This window comes from Pleurodeles waltl, unplaced genomic scaffold, assembly GCF_031143425.1.
Source record: "Pleurodeles waltl isolate 20211129_DDA unplaced genomic scaffold, aPleWal1.hap1.20221129 scaffold_73, whole genome shotgun sequence".
Lineage (NCBI taxonomy): Eukaryota > Metazoa > Chordata > Amphibia > Caudata > Salamandridae > Pleurodeles > Pleurodeles waltl.
In genome coordinates, this window is record NW_027150394.1 from 219,248 (window position 1) to 243,732 (window position 24,485).

Here is a 24,485-nt window from a genome sequence, read left to right on the forward strand (position 1 = left end):
TAATGAGGGGAAATATCATCACGTCTCCACGTTACCTCCTCTTTCCGCGTGTTGCACTGCAGTGCAGGGGTGGCGTTAGGTAACACACAGTGCAGCAGAACTAGAAGAGAGCAGATATGGCACACTTCTGCTCTTCTTTGGAAAGCAATGCATTGCACCAAGTTACCTTACTGTGTTGCTTAAGATATTAGTAAATCTGCCCCTGTGTGCTGTTCATACATTATTGATGACAAAACACGTACAATACTCCAGACATGATCTCAGATTGCACAGTGAACAGCACAAGCCTCACACATTTTGCTCCCTCACCTGCAGGAAGCTCTCTGCTGACTGATGACACTTGGCCTGTATCTCCTTGATCAGGGCATCGAGAGGTGATATTTGACCTGATAGTTCAGCCACCTTTGCGTTCTCGGACATGGTGATTTTCCTGTCCATCACTGCCAGTCTCTTCAGCATGTCCTGTTCTTGTACTTTCAGTCGCTGATAAAGTCGCTGAAATTCAGCCACAAGTCTCTGCCTCCCAGTCACCAGCTTGATCTGTCAGCAGGAAGGATAGATTAGTTGTATATTCCGCTGTTTGATGCACAAAGATTTGAGAGACCCATACAAGACGGGCCACTGCTATATACCAGAATGACACCAAATTGGTATATTGTTTAGGTTCATTTATATTAATTGAGGAACCACTTTCAAATATGAAATTGAGTTCTGTTAACACAATCACATCTTCCACTGGAGGCCGCCATTAGATCATGGTGAATCGAGGATTAAAGGCCTAATTTCGATATTGGCGATTAAGTTACTCTGTCACAACGGTGACCGATATCCCATCCGCTGACATCTAAATATATATATATTTATATCCTATGGAATTTAGATTTCAGTGGAAGGGATGTCCATCACCGTTATGACAGAGTAACTCATCTGCCAATATCTAAATCAAGCCCTAAATTGCCTCATGCGCACGGCCTATCCGAATACAGGTGCCAGGTATCAGACAGAGATTGTGCTCCCCCTGCACTCTGGCAGGATCCTCTGATTGGCTACTCCACACTCTTTCCAGCTATGACTAATCACAGAACTAAAGCATAGGTTCCAATCAATGGGAGGACAGATGGTGCATCCTTGCCACACCCCGTGGGGCGCAAACTGCCCTTCAGTCATCTTCTGTATTATTTTACTGTATAAAAGTAGCTACAATGCAACATGAGTGACTCTACTAACTAGCTAGATAAAAGAAGTATTTACTAAAAACAGGATTTCCCCAAATGATTTCAGTTCCACTCTTGGGTAGTTACCTAGGGTGACTCTAACAGGAGCTCCTTCTTAATTCAAAATGAGAATTAGACGTGATGGGAACCTCACCTGCAAGCAGAACAGACACAGTGACAGACCAGCACACGTGCGCTGATGTGAAATGGGGAGAGCAGTTCTGGAGGACGTTAATGTGGCAGCAGAAGTTCAGTACAATGAAGGGAAGTATTACTACGGTGGTGGTGGATGTCGGTGGATGTCGGTGTGCCTTCATGAAGTGTGAGTGAAGTTGTATGTGGTGGATGTCAGTGGATGTCGGTGTGCCTCCATGAAGTGTGAGTGAAGTTGTGTGTGGTGGGTCAGTGGATGTCGGTGTGCCTCCATGAAGTGTGAGTGAAGTTGTGTGTGGTGGATGTCAGTGGATGTCGGTGTGCCTCTGTGAGAAAGTAGCCTCTTTCTAGCCTTGTTACCCCCACTTTTGGCCTGTTTGTGAGTGTATGTCAGGGTGTTTTCACTGTCTCACTGGGATCCTGCTAGCCAGGGCCCAGTGCTCATAGTGAAAACCCTATGTTTTCAGTATGTTTGTTATGTGTCACTGGGACCCTGCTAGTCAGGACCCCAGTGCTCATAAGTTTGTGGCCTATATGTATGTGTTCCCTGTGTGGTGCCTAACTGTCTCACTGAGGCTCTGCTAACCAGAACCTCAGTGGTTATGCTCTCTCATTTCTTTCAAATTGTCACTAACAGGCTAGTGACCAATTTTACCAATTTACATTGGCTTACTGGAACACCCTTATAATTCCCTAGTATATGGTACTGAGGTACCCAGGGTATTGGGGTTCCAGGAGATCCCTATGGGCTGCAGCATTTCTTTTGCCACCCATAGGGAGCTCTGACAATTCTTACACAGGCCTGCCACTGCAGCCTGAGTGAAATAACGTCCACGTTATTTCACAGCCATTTTACACTGCACTTAATTAACTTATAAGTCACCTATATGTCTAACCTTTACCTGGTAAAGGTTAGGTGCAAAGTTACTTAGTGTGAGGGCACCCTGGCACTAGCCAAGGTGCCCCCACATTGTTCAGGGCCAATTCCCTGAACTTTGTGAGTGCGGGGACACCATTACACGCGTGCACTACATATAGGTCACTACCTATATGTAGCTTCACAATGGTAACTCCGAATATGGCCATGTAACATGTCTAAGATTATGGAATTGCCCCCTCTATGCCATCCTGGCATTGTTGGCACAATTCCATGATCCCAGTGGTCTGTAGCACAGACCCTGGCACTGCCAAACTGCCTTTCCTGGGGTTTCACTGCAGCTGCTGCTGCTGCCAACCCCTCAGACAGGTTTCTGCCCTCCTGGGGTCAAGCCAGGCTTGTCCCAGGATGGCAGAACAAAGGACTTCCTCTGAGAGAGGGTGTTACACCCTCTCCCTTTGGAAAATGGTGTGAAGGCAGGGGAGGAGTAGCCTCCCCCAGCCTCTGGAAATGCTTTCTTGGGCACAGATGTGCCCAATTCTGCATAAGCCAGTCTACACCGGTTCAAGGGACCCCTTAGCCCTGCTCTGGCGTGAAACTGGACAAAGGAAAGGGGAGTGACCACTCCCCTGACCTGCACCTCCCCTGGGAGGTGTCCAGAGCTCCTCCAGTGTGCTCCAGACCTCTGCCATCTTGGAAACAGAGGTGCTGCTGGCACACTGGACTGCTCTGAGTGGCCAGTGCCACCAGGTGACGTCAGAGACTCCTTCTGATAGGCTCCTCCAGGTGTTGCTAGCCTATCCTCTCTCCTAGGTAGCCAAACCCTCTTTTCTGGCTATTTAGGGTCTCTGTCTCTGGGGAAACTTTAGATAACGAATGCAAGAGCTCATCAGAGTTCCTCTGCATCTCTCTCTTCACCTTCTGCCAAGGAATCGACTGCTGACCGCGCTGGAAGCCTGCAAAACTGCAACATAGTAGCAAAGACAACTACTGCAACTCTGTAACGCTGATCCCGCCGCCTTCTCGACTGTTTTCCTGGTGGTGCATGCTGTGGGGGTAGTCTGCCTCCTCTCTGCACTAGAAGCTTCGAAGAAATCTCCTGTGGGTCGACGGAATCTTCCCCCTGCTACCGCAGGCACCAAAAAGCTGCATTACTGGTCCCTTGGGTCTCCTTTCAGCATGACGAGCGAGGTCCCTTGAATCCAGCAACTCTGTCCAAGTGACTCCCACAGTCCAGTGACTCTTCAGTCCAAGTTTGGTGGAGGTAAGTCCTTGCCTCCCCACGCCAGACTGCATTGTTGGAAACTGCGTCTTTTGCAACTACTCCGGCTTCCGTGCACTTCCGGCAGAAATCCTTTGTGCAGAGCCAAGCCTGGGTCCACAGCACTCTAACCTGCATTGCACGACTTTCTAAGTTGGTCTCCGGCGACGTGGGACTCCTTTGTGCAACTTTGGCGAGCACCATTTCACTCATCCTCGTAGTGCCTGTTTCTGGCACTTCTCCGGGTGCTACCTGCTGCTAAGAGAGCTCCTTGTCTTGCTCGACGTCCCCTCTATCTCCTGGTCCAATTTGCGACCTCCTGGTCCCTCCTGGGCCACAACAGCATCCAAAAACGCTAACCGCACGATTTGCAGCTAGCAAGGCTTGTTGGCGTTCTTTCGGCGGGAAAATACTTCTGCACAACTCTCCACGGCAAGAGGGATCCGTCCACCAAAGGGGAAGTCTCTAGCCCTTTTCGTTCCTGCAGAAACCTCAGCTTCTTCTGTCCAGTAGAAGCTTCTTTGCACCCACAGCTGGCATTTCCTGGGCATTTGCCCATCTTCGACTTGCTTGTGACTTTTGGACTTGGTCCCCTTGTTCCACAGGTACCCTAGATTGGAAATCCACCGGTGTTGCATTGTTGGTTTGTGTCTTTCCTGCATTACTCCTCTATCACGACTTCTTTGTCTTTTGGGGAACTTCAGTGCACTTTGCACTCACTTTTCAGGGTGTTGGGGAGGGCTATTTTTCTAACTCTCACTATTTTCTAATAGTCCCAGCGACCCTCTACAAGGTCACATAGGTTTGGGGTCCATTCGTGGTTCGCATTCCACTTTTGGAGTATATGGTTTGTGTTGCCCCTATCCTTATGTGTCCCCATTGCATCCTATTGTAACTATACATTGTTTGCACTGTTTTCTAAGACTATACTGCATATTTTTGGTATTGTGTACATATAACTTGTGTATATTTGCTATCCTCTTGCTGAGGGTACATTCTAAGATACTTTGGCATATTGTCATAAAAATAAAGTACCTTTATTTTTAGTATAACTGTGTATTGTGTTTTCTTATGATATTGTGCAAGTGACACTTGTGGTACTGTAGTAGCTTCACACGTCTCCTAGTTCAGCCTAAGCTGCTCTGCTAAGCTACCATTATCTATCAGCCTAAGCTGCTAGACACCCTATACACTAATAAGGGATAACTAGGCCTGGTGCAAGGTGCAAGTACCCCTTGGTACTCACTACAAGCCAGTCCAGCCTCCTACATTGGTTGTGCAGCGGTGGGATAAGTGCTTTGAGACTACTTACCACTGTTGTCATTGTACTTTTCATAAGAGAAAAATATACAAAACAAGTTCAGTGTGTGTACACATAGCTAAAAAGTTTTGCATTTCCTCTTTTCACTCTTTTCTAAAGTGCTGAAAAGTACTTCTAAACTTTCAAAAAGTTCTTAAAAGTGTAAAAAGTTTTTTTTCTGTCTTTCTAAAAAAGTTCTGAAAACTATTTTCTCTTTTTCTATCACTCTAACTCTCTCTAAAAATGTCTGGCACAGGCCAAAATGTTGACCTGTCTAAGATTGCATTTGATCACCTTAGCTGGAAAGGAGCAAGGAGTCTCTGCATAGAGAGAGGTTTGAGTGTAGGGAAGAATCCTTCCTTGGAACTGTTACTTAACATGCTTAGAGAACAAGATAAGGCTAAAAGTGCCCCATCTGTTGAAAAAGTAGCTAATGGTTCCCAATCTGATCCAGGGACTCCCCCAGGTAAAGGTTCAGGAAAGAAACTTCTTAGCCTTCCCATTACAAGACAGTCTAGCATAGTTGGTACTGAGGTGGAGTCACATCATACAGATGATGTGCTCTCACATTACACTGTCAGCCAAGCTGTTAGGGTGCCCTCTGTAAGGGACAGGTCTCCTTCTGTTCATTCCCATCATACCTCTGTGTCTAGGAATGTCCCTCCCACCCACCCTGAAGACAGATTGTTAGAAAGGGAGCTCAATAGATTGAGAGTGGAACAAACCAGACTGAAGCTCAAGAAGCAACAGCTGGATTTGGAAAGACAGACCTTAGAAGTAGAGAAGGAAAGACAGAAATTGGGTTTAGAAACCCATGGTGGCAGCAGCAGTATTCCCCATAGTCATCCTGCATGAGAGCATGATTCAAGGAATCTGCACAAGATAGTTCCCCCTTATAAGGAGGGGGATGACATTAACAAGTGGTTTGCTGCACTTGAGAGGGCCTGTGTTGTACAGGATGTCCCTCAAAGGCAGTGGGCTGCTATCCTATGGCTATCATTTAGTGGAAAAGGTAGGGATAGGCTCCTTACTGTGAAAGAAAGTGATGCCAATAATTTTACAGTTCTTAAGAATGCACTCCTGGATGGTTATGGCTTAACCACTGAACAATACAGGATAAAGTTCAGAGAGACCAAAAAGGAGTCTTCACAAGACTGGGTTGATTTCATTGACCATTCAGTGAAGGCCTTGGAGGGGTGGTTACATGGCAGTAAAGTTACTGATTATGACAGCCTGTATAACTTGATCCTGAGAGAGCATATTCTTAATAATTGTGTGACTGATTTGTTGCACCAGTACTTGGTGGACTCGGATCTGACCTCTCCCCAAGAATTGGGAAAGAAGGCAGACAAATGGGTCAGAACAAGGGTGAACAGAAAAGTTCATACAGGGGGTGACAAAGATGGCAATAAGAAGAAAGATGGTGAAAAATCTCAAGATAAGCATGGGGATAAGGGTAAAACCAAGGATCCTTCTTCAAATCTTAAACACTCCTCAGAGGGTGGGGATAAAACAAATTCTTCCTCTTCTTCTCAACCCACACACATTAAAAAGCCTTGGTGCTTTGTGTGTAAAAACAGAGGCCATAGGCCAGGGGATAAGTCCTGTCCAGGTAAACCCCCTGAGCCTACCACCACTAATACATACAGCTCTAGTGCCCCTAGCATTAGTGGTACTAGTGGTGGGACTGCTGGCAACAGTCAAGTTAAGGGTGTAGTTGGGTTCACTTATGGGTCCATAGTAGAAACTGGGGTAGTCAGTCCCAAGACAGTTTCTGTCACACCTAGTGGCATTGGCCTTGCCACACTGGCTGCTTGTCCCCTTACAATGGATAAGTACAGGCAGACAGTTTCAATAAATGGTGTTGAGGCCTTGGCCTACAGGGACACAGGTGCCAGTATCACTTTGGTGACTGAAAACCTAGTGCATCCTGAACAACACATCATTGGACAACAGTATAAGATTATTGATGTCCATAACTCCACTAAGTTTCTTCCCTTAGCTATAATTCAGTTTAGTTGGGGTGGAGTTACTGGCCCTAAGCAGGTGGTGGTATCACCTAGCTTACCTGTAGACTGTCTCTTAGGTAATGACCTAGAGGCCTCAGGTTGGGCTGCTGTAGAGTTTTATGCCCATGCAGCCATGCTGGGCATCCCTGAGGAATTGTTCCCTCTCATTTCTACTGAAATGAAAAAGCAAAGGAGAGAAGGCCTGAAAACTCAGGATCCCTCTCCATCAACAGGTAAGAAGAGTATCACAGTATCCCCTAACCACCCTACCATTCAGGATACCATTCCTGTGGTGGAAGAAACCTCTCCTGGGGTGGCACCTGTTCCAAGGGAATCATCAGTTGGCAAAGCTGGACTCCCTGAGGTAGAAGTACCTCTCTGTGGGATAACTAACATTGGTGAGAAAAAGAGCACCATTTTAGTTAACATGGAGCATCCCTCCAACCCTCCCAGAGAAACTTTAGTGCAAAAACCCTGCACTGCCTCACAACACTTAGGACAGCATCCCTGCCCTAGTGTGGAGCTCATAGGACAGCATCCCTGCCCTGCTCCAACTCAAGAGAAACAGCATCCCTGTTCTCTCTTCCAGCCATATGGACAACGTTTTTGCCCAGCTATGGCTTTTCTGAGACAGCATCCCTGTCTGGCATTTCCATCACTACAAATAGGTTCAGTGGACAATTCCCACTGCTCTAAACTAAAACTTACTGATAGAAACTCTGAAAATACATCTTCACATTGTTGCTTAGCTAAACAACTTCAAACAGGGTGGTTACATCCCCACAGGGAAGTAACCATATAGTGGATGATAAAGGGAGTAACCAGTCTATTGCAGAGCTACTCTCTACTTATTACCACTTAGACAATAAAGTCCCAACTGGCCAAGGTTAGCCTTATTGTCCTTTGTATGGGGGGGGGGGGGTTGTGTGAGAAAGTAGCCTCTTTCTAGCCTTGTTACCCCCACTTTTGGCCTGTTTGTGAGTGTATGTCAGGGTGTTTTCACTGTCTCACTGGGATCCTGCTAGCCAGGGCCCAGTGCCTTAGTGAAAACCCTATGTTTTCAGTATGTTTGTTATGTGTCACTGGGACCCTGCTAATCAGGACCCCAGTGCTCATAAGTTTGTGGCCTATATGTATGTGTTCCCTGTGTGGTGCCTAACTGTCTCACTGAGGCTCTGCTAACCAGAACCTCAGTGGTTATGCTCTCTCATTTCTTTCAAATTGTCACTAACAGGCTAGTGACCAATTTTACCAATTTACATTGGCTTACTGGAACACCCTTATAATTCCCTAGTATATGGTACTGAGGTACCCAGGGTATTGGGGTTCCAGGAGATCCCTATTGGCTGCAGCATTTCTTTTGCCACCCATAGGGAGCTCTGACAATTCTTACACAGGCCTGCCACTGCAGCCTGAGTGAAATAACGTCCACGTTATTTCACAGCCATTTTACACTGCACTTAAGTAACTTATAAGTCACCTATATGTCTAACCTTTACCTGGTAAAGGTTAGGTGCAAAGTTACTTAGTGTGAGGGCACCCTGGCACTAGCCAAGGTGCCCCCACATTGTTCAGGGCCAATTCCCTGAGCTTTGTGAGTGCGGGGACACCATTACACGCGTGCACTACATATAGGTCACTACCTATATGTAGCTTCACAATGGTAACTCCGAATATGGCCATGTAACATGTCTAAGATCATGGAATTGCCCCCTCTATGCCATCCTGGCATTGTTGGCACAATTCCATGATCCCAGTGGTCTGTAGCACAGACCCTGGCACTGCCAAACTGCCTTTCCTGGGGTTTCACTGCAGCTGCTGCTGCTGCCAACCCCTCAGACAGGTTTCTGCCCTCCTGGGGTCAAGCCAGGCTTGTCCCAGGATGGCAGAACAAAGGACTTCCTCTGAGAGAGGGTGTTACACCCTCTCCCTTTGGAAAATGGTGTGAAGGCAGGGGAGGAGTAGCCTCCCCCAGCCTCTGGAAATGCTTTCTTGGGCACAGATGTGCCCAATTCTGCATAAGCCAGTCTACACCGGTTCAAGGGACCCCTTAGCCCTGCTCTGGCGTGAAACTGGACAAAGGAAAGGGGAGTGACCACTCCCCTGACCTGCACCTCCCCTGGGAGGTGTCCAGAGCTCCTCCAGTGTGCTCCAGACCTCTGCCATCTTGGAAACAGAGGTGCTGCTGGCACACTGGACTGCTCTGAGTGGCCAGTGCCACCAGGTGACGTCAGAGACTCCTTCTGATAGGCTCCTCCAGGTGTTGCTAGCCTATCCTCTCTCCTAGGTAGCCAAACCCTCTTTTCTGGCTATTTAGGGTCTCTATCTCTGGGGAAACTTTAGATAACGAATGCAAGAGCTCATCAGAGTTCCTCTGCATCTCTCTCTTCACCTTCTGCCAAGGAATCGACTGCTGACCGCGCTGGAAGCCTGCAAAACTGCAACATAGTAGCAAAGACGACTACTGCAACTCTGTAACGCTGATCCTGCCGCCTTCTCGACTGTTTTCCTGGTGGTGCATGCTGTGGGGGTAGTCTGCCTCCTCTCTGCACTAGAAGCTCCAAAGAAATCTCCCGTGGGTCGACGGAATCTTTCCCCTGCTACCGCAGGCACCAAAAAGCTGCATTACCGGTCCCTTGGGTCTCCTCTCAGCATGACGAGCGAGGTCCCTTGAATCCAGCAACTCTGTCCAAGTGACTCCCACAGTCCAGTGACTCTTCAGTCCAAGTTTGGTGGAGGTAAGTCCTTGCCTCCCCACGCCAGACTGCATTGTTGGAAACTGCGTCTTTTGCAACTACTCCGGCTTCCGTGCACTTCCGGCAGAAATCCTTTGTGCACAGCCAAGCCTGGGTCCACGGCACTCTAACCTGCATTGCACGACTTTCTAAGTTGGTCTTCGGCGACGTGGGACTCCTTTGTGCAACTTCGGCGAGCACCGTTTCACGCATCCTTGTAGTGCCTGTTTCTGGCACTTCTCCGGGTGCTACCTGCTGCTAAGAGGGCTCCTTGTCTTGCTCGACGTCCCCTCTATCTCCTGGTCCAATTTGCGACCTCCTGGTCCCTCCTGGGCCACAGCAGCATCCAAAAACGCTAACCGCACGATTTGCAGCTAGCAAGGCTTGTTGGCGTTCTTTCGGCGGGAAAATACTTCTGCACGACTCTCCACAGCAAGAGGGATCCGTCCACCAAAGGGGAAGTCTCTAGCCCTTTTCGTTCCTGCAGAAACCTCAGCTTCTTCTGTCCAGTAGAAGCTTCTTTGCACCCACAGCTGGCATTTCCTGGGCATTTGCCCATCTCCGACTTGCTTGTGACTTTTGGACTTGGTCCCCTTGTTCCACAGGTACCCTAGATTGGAAATCCACCGGTGTTGCATTGTTGATTTGTGTCTTTCCTGCATTATTCCTCTATCACGACTTCTTTGTCTTTTGGGGAACTTCAGTGCACTTTGCACTCACTTTTCAGGGTCTTGGGGAGGGCTATTTTTCTAACTCTCACTATTTTCTAATAGTCCCAGCGACCCTCTACAAGGTCACATAGGTTTGGGGTCCATTCGTGGTTCGCATTCCACTTTTGGAGTATATGGTTTGTGTTGCCCCTATCCCTATGTGTCCCCATTGCATCCTATTGTAACTATACATTGTTTACACTGTTTTCTAAGACTATACTGCATATTTTTGGTATTGTGCACATATAACTTGTGTATATTTGCTATCCTCTTGCTGAGGGTACACTCTAAGATACTTTGGCATATTGTCATAAAAATAAAGTACCTTTATTTTTAGTATAACTGTGTATTGTGTTTTCTTATGATATTGTGCAAGTGACACTTGTGGTACTGTAGGAGCTTCACTCGTCTCCTAGTTCAGCCTAAGCTGCTCTGCTAAGCTACCATTATCTATCAGCCTAAGCTGCTAGACACCCTATACACTAATAAGGGATAACTGGGCCTGGTGCAAGGTGCAAGTACCCCTTGGTACTCACTACAAGCCAGTCCAGCCTCCTACATTGGTTGTGCAGCGGTGGGATAAGTGCTTTGAGACTACTTACCACTGTTGTCATTGTACTTTTCATAAGAGAAAAATATGCAAAACAAGTTCAGTGTGTGTACACATAGCTAAAAAGTTTTGCATTTCCACTTTTCACTCTTTTCTAAAGTGCTGAAAAGTACTTCTAAACTTTCAAAAAGTTCTTAAAAGTGTAAAAAGTTTTTTTTCTCTCTTTCTAAAAAAGTTCTGAAAACTATTTTCTCTTTTTCTATCACTCTAACTCTCTCTAAAAATGTCTGGCACAGGCCAAAATGTTGACCTGTCTAAGATTGCATATGATCACCTTAGCTGGAAAGGAGCAAGGAGTCTCTGCATAGAGAGAGGTTTGAGTGTAGGGAAGAATCCTTCCTTGGAACTGTTACTTAACATGCTTAGAGAACAAGATAAGGCTAAAAGTGCCCCATCTGTTGAAAAAGTAGCTAATGGTTCCCAATCTGATCCAGGGACTCCCCCAGGTAAAGGTTCAGGAAAGAAACTTCTTAGCCTTCCCATTACAAGACAGTCTAGCATAGTTGGTACTGAGGTGGAGTCACATCATACAGATGATGTGCTCTCACATTACACTGTCAGCAAAGCTGTTAGGGTGCCCTCTGTAAGGGACAGGTCTCCTTCTGTTCATTCCCATCATACCTCTGTGTCTAGGAATGTCCCTCCCACCCACCCTGAAGACAGATTGTTAGAAAGGGAGCTCAATAGATTGAGAGTGGAACAAACCAGACTGAAGCTCAAGAAGCAACAGCTGGATTTGGAAAGACAGACCTTAGAAGTAGAGAAGGAAAGACAGAAATTGGGTTTAGAAACCCATGGTGGCAGCAGCAGTATTCCCCATAGTCATCCTGCATGAGAGCATGATTCAAGGAATCTGCACAAGATAGTTCCCCCTTATAAGGAGGGGGATGACATTAACAAGTGGTTTGCTGCACTTGAGAGGGCCTGTGTTGTACAGGATGTCCCTCAAAGGCAGTGGGCTGCTATCCTATGGCTATCATTTAGTGGAAAAGGTAGGGATAGGCTCCTTACTGTGAAAGAAAGTGATGCCAATAATTTTACAGTTCTTAAGAATGCACTCCTGGATGGTTATGGCTTAACCACTGAACAATACAGGATAAAGTTCAGAGAGACCAAAAAGGAGTCTTCACAAGACTGGGTTGATTTCATTGACCATTCAGTGAAGGCCTTGGAGGGGTGGTTACATGGCAGTAAAGTTACTGATTATGACAGCCTTTATAACTTGATCCTGAGAGAGCATATTCTTAATAATTGTGTGTCTGATTTGTTGCACCAGTACTTGGTGGACTCGGATCTGACCTCTCCCCAAGAATTGGGAAAGAAGGCAGACAAATGGGTCAGAACAAGGGTGAACAGAAAAGTTCATACAGGGGGTGACAAAGATGGCAATAAGAAGAAAGATGGTGAAAAATCTCAAGATAAGCATGGGGATAAGGGTAAAACCAAAGATCCTTCTTCAAATCTTAAACACTCCTCAGAGGGTGGGGATAAAACAAATTCTTCCTCTTCTTCTCAACCCACACACATTAAAAAGCCTTGGTGCTTTGTGTGTAAAAACAGAGGCCATAGGCCAGGGGATAAGTCCTGTCCAGGTAAACCCCCTGAGCCTACCACCACTAATACATCAAGCTCTAGTGCCCCTAGCATTAGTGGTACTAGTGGTGGGACTGCTGGCAACAGTCAAGTTAAGGGTGTAGTTGGGTTCACTTATGGGTCCATAGTAGAAACTGGGGTAGTCAGTCCCAAGACAGTTTCTGTCACACCTAGTGGCGTTGGCCTTGCCACACTGGCTGCTTGTCCCCTTACAATGGATAAGTACAGGCAGACAGTTTCAATAAATGGTGTTGAGGCCTTGGCCTACAGGGACACAGGTGCCAGTATCACTTTGGTGACTGAAAACCTAGTGCATCCTGAACAACACATCATTGGACAACAGTATAAGATTATTGATGTCCATAACTCCACTAAGTTTCTTCCCTTAGCTATAATTCAGTTTAGTTGGGGTGGAGTTACTGGCCCTAAGCAGGTGGTGGTATCACCTAGCTTACCTGTAGACTGTCTCTTAGGTAATGACCTAGAGGCCTCAGGTTGGGCTGATGTAGAGTTTTATGCCCATGCAGCCATGCTGGGCATCCCTGAGGAATTGTTCCCTCTCATTTCTACTGAAATGAAAAAGCAAAGGAGAGAAGGCCTGAAAACTCAGGATCCCTCTCCATCAACAGGTAAGAAGAGTATCACAGTATCCCCTAACCACCCTACCATTCAGGATACCATTCCTGTGGTGGAAGAAACCTCTCCTGGGGTGGCACCTGTTCCAAGGGAATCATCAGTTTGCAAAGCTGGACTCCCTGAGGTAGAAGTACCTCTCTGTGGGATAACTAACATTGGTGAGAAAAAGAGCACCATTTTAGTTAACATGGAGCATCCCTCCAACCCTCCCAGAGAAACTTTAGTGCAAAAACCCTGCACTGCCTCACAACACTTAGGACAGCATCCCTGCCCTAGTGTGGAGCTCATAGGACAGCATCCCTGCCCTGCTCCAACTCAAGAGAAACAGCATCCCTGTTCTCTCTTCCAGCCATATGGACAACGTTTTTGCCCAGCTACGGCTTTTCTGAGACAGCATCCCTGTCTGGCATTTCCATCACTACAAATAGGTTCAGTGGACAATTCCCACTGCTCTAAACTAAAACTTACTGATAGAAACTCTGAAAATACATCTTCACATTGTTGCTTAGCTAAACAACTTCAAACAGGGTGGTTTACATCCCCACAGGGAAGTAACCATATAGTGGATGATAAAGGGAGTAACCAGTCTATTGCAGAGCTACTCTCTACTTATTACCACTTAGACAATAAAGTCCCAACTGGCCAAGGTTAGCCTTATTGTCCTTCGTATGGGGGGGGGGTTGTGTGAGAAAGTAGCCTCTTTCTAGCTTTGTTACCCCCACTTTTGGCCTGTTTGTGAGTGTATGTCAGGGTGTTTTCACTGTCTCACTGGGATCCTGCTAGCCAGGGCCCAGTGCCTTAGTGAAAACCCTATGTTTTCAGTATGTTTGTTATGTGTCACTGGGACCCTGCTAATCAGGACCCCAGTGCTCATAAGTTTGTGGCCTATATGTATGTGTTCCCTGTGTGGTGCCTAACTGTCTCACTGAGGCTCTGCTAACCAGAACCTCAGTGGTTATGCTCTCTCATTTCTTTCAAATTGTCACTAACAGGCTAGTGACCAATTTTACCAATTTACATTGGCTTACTGGAACACCCTTATTATTCCCTAGTATATGGTACTGAGGTACCCAGGGTATTGGGGTTCCAGGAGATCCCTATGGGCTGCAGCATTTCTTTTGCCACCCATAGGGAGCTCTGACAATTCTTACACAGGCCTGCCACTGCAGCCTGAGTGAAATAACGTCCACGTTATTTCACAGCCATTTTACACTGCACTTAAGTAACTTATAAGTCACCTATATGTCTAACCTTTACCTGGTAAAGGTTAGGTGCAAAGTTACTTAGTGTGAGGGCACCCTGGCACTAGCCAAGGTGCCCCCACATTGTTCAGGGCCAATTCCCTGAACTTTGTGAGTGCGGGGACACCATTACACGCGTGCACTACATATAGGTCACTACCTATATGTAGCTTCACAATGGTAACTCCGAATATGGCCATGTAACATGTCTAAGATCATGAAATTGCCCCCTCTATGCCATCCTGGCATTGTTGGCACAATTCCATGATCCCAGTGGTCTGTAGCACAGACCCTGGCACTGCCAAACTGCCTTTCCTGGGGTTTCACTGCAGCTGCTGCTGCTGCCAACCCCTCAGACAGGTTTCTGCTCTCCTGGGGTCAAGCCAGGCTTGTCCCAGGATGGCAGAACAAAGGACTTCCTCTGAGAGAGGGTGTTACACCCTCTCCCTTTGGAAAATGGTGTGAAGGCAGGGGAGGAGTAGCCTCCCCCAGCCTCTGGAAATGATTTTTTGGGCACAGATGTGCCCAATTCTGCATAAGCCAGTCTACACCGGTTCAAGGGACCCCTTAGCCCTGCTCTGGCGCGAAACTGGACAAAGGGAAGGGGAGTGACCACTCCCCTGACCTGCACCTCCCCTGGGAGGTGTCCAGAGCTCCTCCAGTGTGCTCCAGACCTCTGCCATCTTGGAAACAGAGGTGCTGCTGGCACACTGGACTGCTCTGAGTGGCCAGTGCCACCAGGTGACGTCAGAGACTCCTTCTGATAGGCTCCTCCAGGTGTTGCTAGCCTATCCTCTCTCCTAGGTAGCCAAACCCTCTTTTCTGGCTATTTAGGGTCTCTGTCTCTGGGGAAACTTTAGATAACGAATGCAAGAGCTCATCAGAGTTCCTCTGCATCTCTCTCTTCACCTTCTGCCAAGGAATCGACTGCTGACCGCGCTGGAAGCCTGCAAAACTGCAACATAGTAGCAAAGATGACTACTGCAACTCTGTAACGCTGATCCTGCCGCCTTCTCGACTGTTTTCCTGATGGTGCATGCTGTGGGGGTAGTCTGCCTCCTCTCTGCACTAGAAGCTCCGAAGAAATCTCCCGTGGGTCGACGGAATCTTCCCCCTGCTACCGCAGGCACCAAAAAGCTGCATTACCGGTCCCTTGGATCTCCTCTCAGCACGACGAGCGAGGTCCCTTGAATCCAGCAACTCTGTCCAAGTGACTCCCACAGTCCAGTGACTCTTCAGTCCAAGTTTGGTGGAGGTAAGTCCTTGCCTCCCCACGCCAGACTGCATTGTTGGAAACTGCGTCTTTTGCAACTACTCCGGCTTCCGTGCACTTCCGGCAGAAATCCTTTGTGCACAGCCAAGCCTGGGTCCACGGCACTCTAACCTGCATTGCACGACTTTCTAAGTTGGTCTTCGGCGACGTGGGACTCCTTTGTGCAACTTCGGCGAGCACCGTTTCACGCATCCTTGTAGTGCCTGTTTCTGGCACTTCTCCGGGTGCTACCTGCTGCTAAGAGGGCTCCTTGTCTTGCTCGACGTCCCCTCTATCTCCTGGTCCAATTTGCGACCTCCTGGTCCCTCCTGGGCCACAGCAGCATCCAAAAATGCTAACCGCACGATTTGCAGCTAGCAAGGCTTGTTGGCATTCTTTCGGCGGGAAAACACTTCTGCACGACTCTCCACGCAAGAGGGATCCGTCCACCAAAGGGGAAGTCTCTAGCCCTTTTCGTTCCTGCAGAAACCTCAGCTTCTTCTGTCCAGTAGAAGCTTCTTTGCACCCACAGCTGGCATTTCCTGGGCATTTGCCCATCTCCGACTTGCTTGTGACTTTTGGACTTGGTCCCCTTGTTCCACAGGTACCCTAGATTGGAAATCCACTGGTGTTGCATTGTTGATTTGTGTCTTTCCTGCATTATTCCTCTATCACGACTTCTTTGTCTTTTGGGGAACTTCAGTGCACTTTGCACTCACTTTTCAGGGTCTTGGGGAGGGCTATTTTTCTAACTCTCACTATTTTCTAATAGTCCCAGCGACCCTCTACAAGGTCACATAGGTTTGGGGTCCATTCGTGGTTCGCATTCCACTTTTGGAGTATATGGTTTGTGTTGCCCCTATCCCTATGTTTCCCCATTGCATCCTATTGTAACTATACATTGTTTGCACTGTTTTCTAAGACTATACTGCATATTTTTGGTATTGTGCACATATAACTTGTGTATATTTGCTATCCTCTTGCTGAGGGTACACTCTAAGATACTTTGGCATATTGTCATAAAAATAAAGTACCTTTATTTTTAGTATAACTGTGTATTGTGTTTTCTTATGATATTGTGCAAGTGACACTTGTGGTACTGTAGTAGCTTCACACGTCTCCTAGTTCAGCCTAAGCTGCTCTGCTAAGCTACCATTATCTATCAGCCTAAGCTGATAGACACCCTATACACTAAGAAGGGATAACTGGGCCTGGTGCAAGGTGCAAGTACCCCTTGGTACTCACTACAAGCCAGTCCAGCCTCCTACAGCCTCCATGAAGTGTGAGTGAAGTTGTGTGTGGTGGATGTCAGTGGATGTCAGTGTGCCTCCATGAAGTGTGAGTGAAGTTGCGTGTGGTGGTCGCGTAGAGGTTGGATGACAGTGTTGTGGTGTGGGATGACAGTGGGGTGGCATGGAGTGCTGTGCAGTGTTGTATTTTGAGGAGTAATAGTGCTGGAGGGATAGTATGGTAACATGGAAGTGTGGCGCGGTACTGATGTGAGGCTAGGGAGGTACAGAGAGAGCACAACACTCAAGTAAGTTCTGCTGGACGGTGGTAACCAAGTGGCCAAGCGAGAATGCGGTGCGGGGTGTGTGTGTACAATGCTGGGTTGACATTGCAGTGCTGGTGTAGTACCATACAGCCAGGTTGTATATTGTGGTGGGGGAGGTGAGAGTGCCAAGTGTGCGGTAGTAGCGTAGCGCTGGAGGTGGTGCCTCGGTAGTGCGGGAGGAGGAGGCGGAAGTGTAGCATGGTTATTTAGTAGGGTGGTGGTGGGAGATGACAGGGCACTAGGGTGGGCTGAATTAAGTTCCTGGGGTGATAGTAGTACATGTCCATAAAAGACTGCCTCCTTGCTCTCTGTGTTAGCACCTAGCCCCATCATCCCACACAGGACAGGCGCTCTGATTGGTAGATCCACAGACAATACAATAACCAATCCGAACAATCAGAAAGTGATGATGCTGTGGACCACTGAAAAACGTAATGTGATTCACTGAGAAGCAATGCCCTTATAAGACTCTTGTTGAGATATTAGTTTGTGAATGAGTTGGAACTCTCTGCAGAAGCAATGTCCTTCTAAGGCTTTTGTTGAGACATTCATTCAGGAATGAGTTAGAACAGTGGTTCCCAACCTGTTTCCGGGGATCCCGGGGGGTCAGCGAAGCCTTCTCAGGGGGTTCGTGACAGCCTTGAAAATTCTAAAATATTAACAAATATTGACAAACTAGTTCCCCAGCTTCCAGTAATGACTCAGGTGGGGGTCCCCGGATTCCCATGATGATTCAGTGGGGGTCCCTGGGTTCCATTAATGTTAAGGTGGGGGTCCACAGAAATCAAAAGGTTGGGAACCACTGAGTTAGAAGTCTCCAGAAAGCCCTGATAGCCAGCAGCCACACAACAGTCAACAACAACCATGCCTACACAGACACATTGACGTAGAGGTACCCTCTCACCTTTATAGCTTTAAATTTCTCTTCTACTTTCTGCTTAGATGCCATGATTTCTTCCTTCTCTTTCATCAGAAGATGAAGCCAGCTCTGGAGTTCATCCTGCAGGGTGGAAAGGCCATGGGGTGAAAGTTTGCATCCGCACAGTTAGGTCTGCGATCTGAACAACTTGCCTATGCACTGGCACAGTCTTTCCCAAAGTGTGGGTCGGCAGCCGATTGTTGGTGGGTTGCAAAAGTCCAAGTCCATGTTTTTTGTTTAACACAATAAATGTTAATACCTGTAAAATAACTCTACACACCTTTTTTGTAATTCTGAAGTGTGATGGGAGCAAAGATTTGTAAAGAATCCAAGCAAATCAAGGCACTTTATCACAAATGATAAATGTACACTGAAACGCAATTCCCACACATTATCATTTGTGTCCAATATAGTATTATCAGTGTAACAGTATGTGCAAATTTAATTCAATGGAAAATGTGCTGTCTGTAAATGACAGTGCGCTACCACACAATGCTGTAGTTACATAAAAAAGCTCTCGCCTCAAGTCCATTTAAGCTAGGTGTGTCGTGAAAGTTTATCGTTCTAAAATTGGGTTGCGGTCCCAAAAAGTTTGGGAAGCATTGCAGTAAAACGCAGAAGCTAATGCTTTCACTGTTATATGTGCACAGACCCCAGTACAAACTTGGCGGACATTTCTAGCTCACAGATACACTCTACATGGAAGGCAAGTGTAGAGAACTAGTTAAGGAGAGAACACCCACAGGAGAGAAGTGATGTCCTGTTGGCGGCGTCCAAGAGATCCTACACTATGCTGCTGGGGGCATATTTACGATCCGTTAGCGTCATTCTAACGCCACATTAGTGTCATTTTTTTACGCTAATGTGGCATTAGAAAGCCAAAAATGCTGCACCATATTTACAAAGTGGTGCAATGCATGCATTACACCACTTTGTAACCCTTTGCGCTACAATATGCTTGCGCCAAGCATAATGTATGCAAAACGGGCGCCCCTAACAGGTTTCCTTGCATAATTTTTCTTGCCACTTTTAACGCCTCCTCAGAGCAGATGGTAAAAGGGGGCGTGCCGTTGAATACAATGGGTCCCTAGGCACTCTGCAGGAGTAGCGCCAAAAACTTGTTACCGAATCGCAAATTGGAATTGCGCCTACATACCGATTCGGTATTAGGAAGGGGCGTGTCAAGGGCACCCTTCCTAATACCGAATCGCAGAGATATGTAGGAATGTTTTGTGACAGAAATGCGATTGCAAAACATTTGCATTTTACCACCTACTTCAAGCAGGTGGTAACCCATTCGCAGACATTTTTTAGGAGCTGTCTACCCTTTAAAAATGAAAAAAAATGCTTTTCATTTTTCTTTTTTAAACGCATCCCGTTTTCCTTTAAGGAAAACTTGTAGCATTTAAAGAAAAAGAACAGATCAGTTTATTTAAAACCAATCACAGATCTGGTGGTCTGCTGAGCCCAGCAGGCCACCATCCCTGTGATTGTAGCCATTCACAATGAGTCGCAAATTGTGACCTACCTCATGAATAATAATGAGGCAGGTGGACTTGTAAGCCGTTGGGAATTGCTAAATGAAAGTCCTGGAGTTTCATACATTCAAATAGCGATTTCCTAATTGTGATTCACAGAAAATCGCAATTAGGTAATCGCTATCCAGATAATTGATACATCTGGCCCCAAATTCCCTAGCAAACTACTTAGCGAGCTAAGGAGAGAGTGCTCCTTGTTGTTCTGGGCATCTAGCCGCTAAAGTGGAGAACCTGAGTGCCATGATGAAATCCCCTTAAATCGGAAAAACCTAATCATAAAGTATGGTGTTTTCAAATGGGCTATGTTCTGTAGTCCTGTAAACATAACATACTTATTCATCTATAAACGTAACCACCATATTGGAGTGGATGAACAAATACCTACTTCAGTGCTTCTACCAGCTACGGCAAATTGATACCATCTCTTGGTAGTCAAATGACAAATGTAAAACCCTGTCTCTTAATTGAAGTATAGGAAATTATTCACTGCTTTGCTGATAAAAACAAAAGTAAACCGTCAAAAGTCGACACCAATAGTTCCTCAGGTGACTCTGTGACAAAGGTGGTTGTTCTGAAACAAACCACAGAGACAGCCCTCATGGCATCCACCGACGACATCCGATTACTCCTAGACCGCGGCCACACCGCACTCATACTTCTCGACCTCTCAGCAGCATTCAACACGGTCTCCCACAACACTCTGCGCACCAGACTCTACAATATAGGAATCCGCAGAAGAGCCCTGGAATAGATCCACTCCTTCCTCTCTGGAAGGACGCAGAGGGTCAGACTCCCACCCTACACATCCAGACCCACAGGAGTCAACTGCGGAGTCCCCCAAGGATCCTCACTGAGTCCCACACTGTTCAACTTATACATGGTCCCTCTCACAGCCATCGTCAGAAGTCACGGTATGAACATTGTATGATATGCTGATGACACACAGCTCATCATTTCCCTCACCAAAGACCCAGACACGGCCAAAAGGAACTTCCACTCAGGAATGGAAGTCGTCGCCACCTGGATGAGAGAAAGCTGTCTCAAGCTCAGCTCCGACAAGACTGAGCTCATCATCTTCGGAAACGCTACCTCAGCCTGGGAAAACTCCTGGTGGCCCACATCCCTAAGCGGCCCCCCTGTACTGACTGAGCACGCCCACAACCTAGGCATCATCCTCGACTCCTCCCTATCCATGACCCGCCAGCTAAACTCAGACGCCTCCTGCTGGCACATGCTCCGCAGGCTTCTGAAGAGCTTCAGATGGATCCCAGCATACTGTCGCAGGACAGCCACCCATGCCTTAGTCACAAGCAAGCTCGACTTCGGCAACGCCCTCTATGCCGGCACCTCCACTAGAAAAAAACTAAAACTCATCCAGAACGCTGCCGACAGGCTCATCCTGGACCTTCCACACCAAGAACACATCTCCCAAAACCTGAGGATCCTCCACTTGCTCTTTGTTGAGAAACGAATCACCTTCTGACTACTCACCCACATGTACAAGGCCATACACAATGCAGGACCAGACTACCTGAACCACTGCCTTTCCTTCCACACCCCGCCAGATCCCTCCACTCCGCCCTGGTGGTCCTGGCCACCATCCCTCGCATCCACAAAACCACCACCGGAGGACGATCCTTCACCTACACTGCAGCAAAAAGCTGGAACATCCTCCCCCTGCACCTCAAACAAAGCCCATCACTCACCATCTTCAGGAGAAACCTCAAAACGTGGCTCTTTGGATGAGGCCCCTCCAACCCCCCCCCAGTGCCTTGAGACCCTCATGGGTAAGTAGCTGCGCTTTACAAAAATTGATTGATTGACTGATTGATTGAAAGCCATCAAAAGTCAGCTCATTATCAACACGCTGACTTAAAGTTCTACTAAAATTCTGTTCCAAACTATAATAACAGCAGGGCCATTTCAGAGACACCTAACCAATATTTACCCTATGCAAGTAAATTCAATGAGGAACAGTACTCTACTTAATAAAGTCACAGGTCGCTTCTCATCTGTGGGGCTGTATCCCTACTATCAGGAAAGTAGCCTTCTAATAATGTTTACGACTCCTCTAAGGTACAACTTCAAGCACTGTGTATAACTGCTGATGCTACCAGTTATTATAGGGGATCCAGAGGGAGATTGCCCATTACAGAAGAAAGTGGAATAGTAAAATGTGAACAAAACCAGGTCCCCTGAGTAGAAAACAGCCAGTGGACACAGCACCTAATCACCCTGGTCATCAAGCTATACATTTGTAACTCCTTCTGTGTCAAAACATATATACAGCTACTAAGTTACAAAACTGTTACACATTGAGATTATATCACAAAAACAAATGTGTATATGAGGGTCTTTGAAATTGAATCGCACATAAGACCGGGTATATTCACTCTATACAAATCTTGTCTATTCACCCAGAAAGGGATGTAATTCATGGTTTGTAATAAAACCCTCCTCAAAAGCCTCAAAATCCACAAAGCTTCTCGTCGCCAAAGCCTTAGTTCCAGATTTCCACCCCTCTGGTCAGGCTGTACCTATGCCATGAAATAAGAAACCTTTATGTAGACCCTGCTTGGTACATATACCGGTATGTAAAGAGGACGGGTATCTTTCGTCACCCCATTTAACTGTTCTGAAATACTCAGCAATCCTCCTCTTTTACAGGTCTGATAGTTCTCCCTACGTAGATTCAGTTACACCTACCAACCAAAACATAAATCACAAAACGTGGTGTACAGTTGATATTATTCCTCACTGGGTAAACCGAGCTGTTGTTATAAGTAAATGAAGTGGTCTCCTTAGCTATCCTACACATGGAACAGTCACCACATTGGAAAAAACCTTAACCACTAATACCCAACCAATTATCTTGTTGTGTAGGTGAGTATACCTGAGAGAACTGACAAAGTGACACTTGGAGAATAAATACATTGCTCACTAAAAGTGAAGATAGAATTTGAGAGTCAAGTAGGTGCATCTACAGAAAATGACAAGCAGGTGTCTATTAAAGTTTGCGTACTTACCAAACATTAAAAGGTACAATAAAATGAAAGAGTGTATGTTAAATAAAAGACAAGCTGGTGCTTTGGCACCAAAATGTGCATATTTTAAAAATGCTTTAAGCCTTTGATGTGAGTAATTATTCATGCTGAGTTGTGCCAGAGGCCTCTTGAGGCTGTTGTAGTTATTTGATGACACATCTGTAGGCTGTTCATGTTCTATATAGCTCTATATAGGTTGCCTTTGATGCCATTTTCATCATTATATATAACTGGTCTCTGCGTAACGTTAATGGAGCCGGTAACCTGGGATGTGTAAGGTCTGGGTTTTGGATATCTGTATAGCATTTCATTCTTCGAGACAGGCCCTTTTCAGAACTTCCCAGATTGGGAAGGGAAGAGGAGGAACATATATGAAGGGAGATGTAAAGCAGCATGCTTTGTCCATCAGGCTGCTCCTTTGAATGAGGGCAGCACTGTGATTATGTGCTCTCTGGGTAGGGTTTGGGATTCTGACTGTTATTGTGCCAGTTGGCTTCTGGGGTTTGTTGGCTGAGCATGAAGGTGCAGCTCCATTTCTGAACATTTGCCACAATTGTGATTTCTAGTTTGGTGATCCATCCAGGTATATGTCTGTGATGTGAAAGGTTTTCTCCATCTTCTGTATTTGTGCCTTCTCCTAGGTAATGTTATGTTATGGGTATTATTGGGAATTCTGTTGCTTACATTCTTCTGCACTGCCTCCTAGCACTTTAGGAAGTCTACTCGTTTTTCACCTGGTTCTGGGATTAGAGCAGAGTTTTGTTCAGTTGTGAGATGTCACAGATATTGATTTCTGGCCATTCTCTCAATTAGGTAGCTGGGGTTTACTTAATGAGATGTAGGCGTATGATTTGGTGGTTTAAGGCCAAAGGAGGACTGTTCAGAGGGGCGCATCTTCTGCAAGACTCAGAGGGTGCAGCTCTTCTCTAAGCTACCCATGGTACCAGCCTTTGATGTTTCTGGCATTTTATCATCAGCCTCAGCACACATGACAATCATGACATACCGAGGGCTCGTGATCTCACGGATATGCGACTCCAGATGTGTCTGTGGCCTTAAGAGGCATAACGTGTGCACTCCTAGTCTGGACCACAGCTATACACAACCCAGTGCAGTAACCAGCTAAGGAGACTATATTATAAAAAATAACTAGAGGGCACCTGCAGAGCTGTTCAAAGCTTCCAGAGCACTGAGAACCATAAACTGTGCCTCTGTCTCTCACACTTCATCATCCACCACACTGTGCGCTCTGTGTCATAACACGATAACCCCACCTCAGCGGTCACCACGCATGACATGCAAACACTTCCAGCATAGGATCAAAAGAAAGACAACATCCTTCCAGCCACACACTCTGCACAGTGTAGCGTGCTATCCAAGGAGGAGAGTGCCTCGACACCCCACACGGGGGTAGTAAGAATGATGTAAATGCTGCAATACATTACAATACAGTCAGACTCAGAGTATCAAAGATTGACTGTGGTGGGAACAATGGGTCAATACAGCAGGACAGGCTTTTGGTCAGTAACCTGTACATGGAGAGTTACCTTTTGGTCTCTATCTTTAAAAAGGTCAGGGAGCACCCTGCAAGTGTGTCTTTCACGACATTCAGTTCTGTGTGGATGCTGCATGTGTGTATGTATATCAGGCTTTTCCAACAAGTAGCTTCTGAGCTGCTGGTAGCTCTCCAGGTAGCTTTAGGTAGCTCTCCGTCTGCAGCCAAGCCTACTGAATGATGCGTTTTTGCTTAATTGAATCAAAATATATATATATATATATATATATATATGCTACCGAAATTGAGAAATGTGTATTTGAGGAGAAAACGTGTCTATTTC

The 24,485-nt window shown here is 46.6% G+C and overlaps 1 protein-coding gene across 2 annotated transcripts in view; it reads right to left on the minus strand.

Annotated features, from left to right (window-relative positions):
• LOC138281241 (E3 ubiquitin-protein ligase TRIM39-like) overlaps nt 1–24,485 on the minus strand; it is a 107,944-nt gene that overhangs the window by 78,327 nt on the left and 5,132 nt on the right. For both annotated transcript variants that reach the window (XM_069219564.1, XM_069219562.1), the window contains exons 2-3: nt 18,051–18,146; nt 310–540 (exon numbers count right to left, since the gene is read on the minus strand). In XM_069219564.1, the coding sequence (XP_069075665.1) occupies nt 310–540; nt 18,051–18,146 (327 nt within the window). The remainder of the gene's footprint in view (nt 1–309; nt 541–18,050; nt 18,147–24,485) is intronic.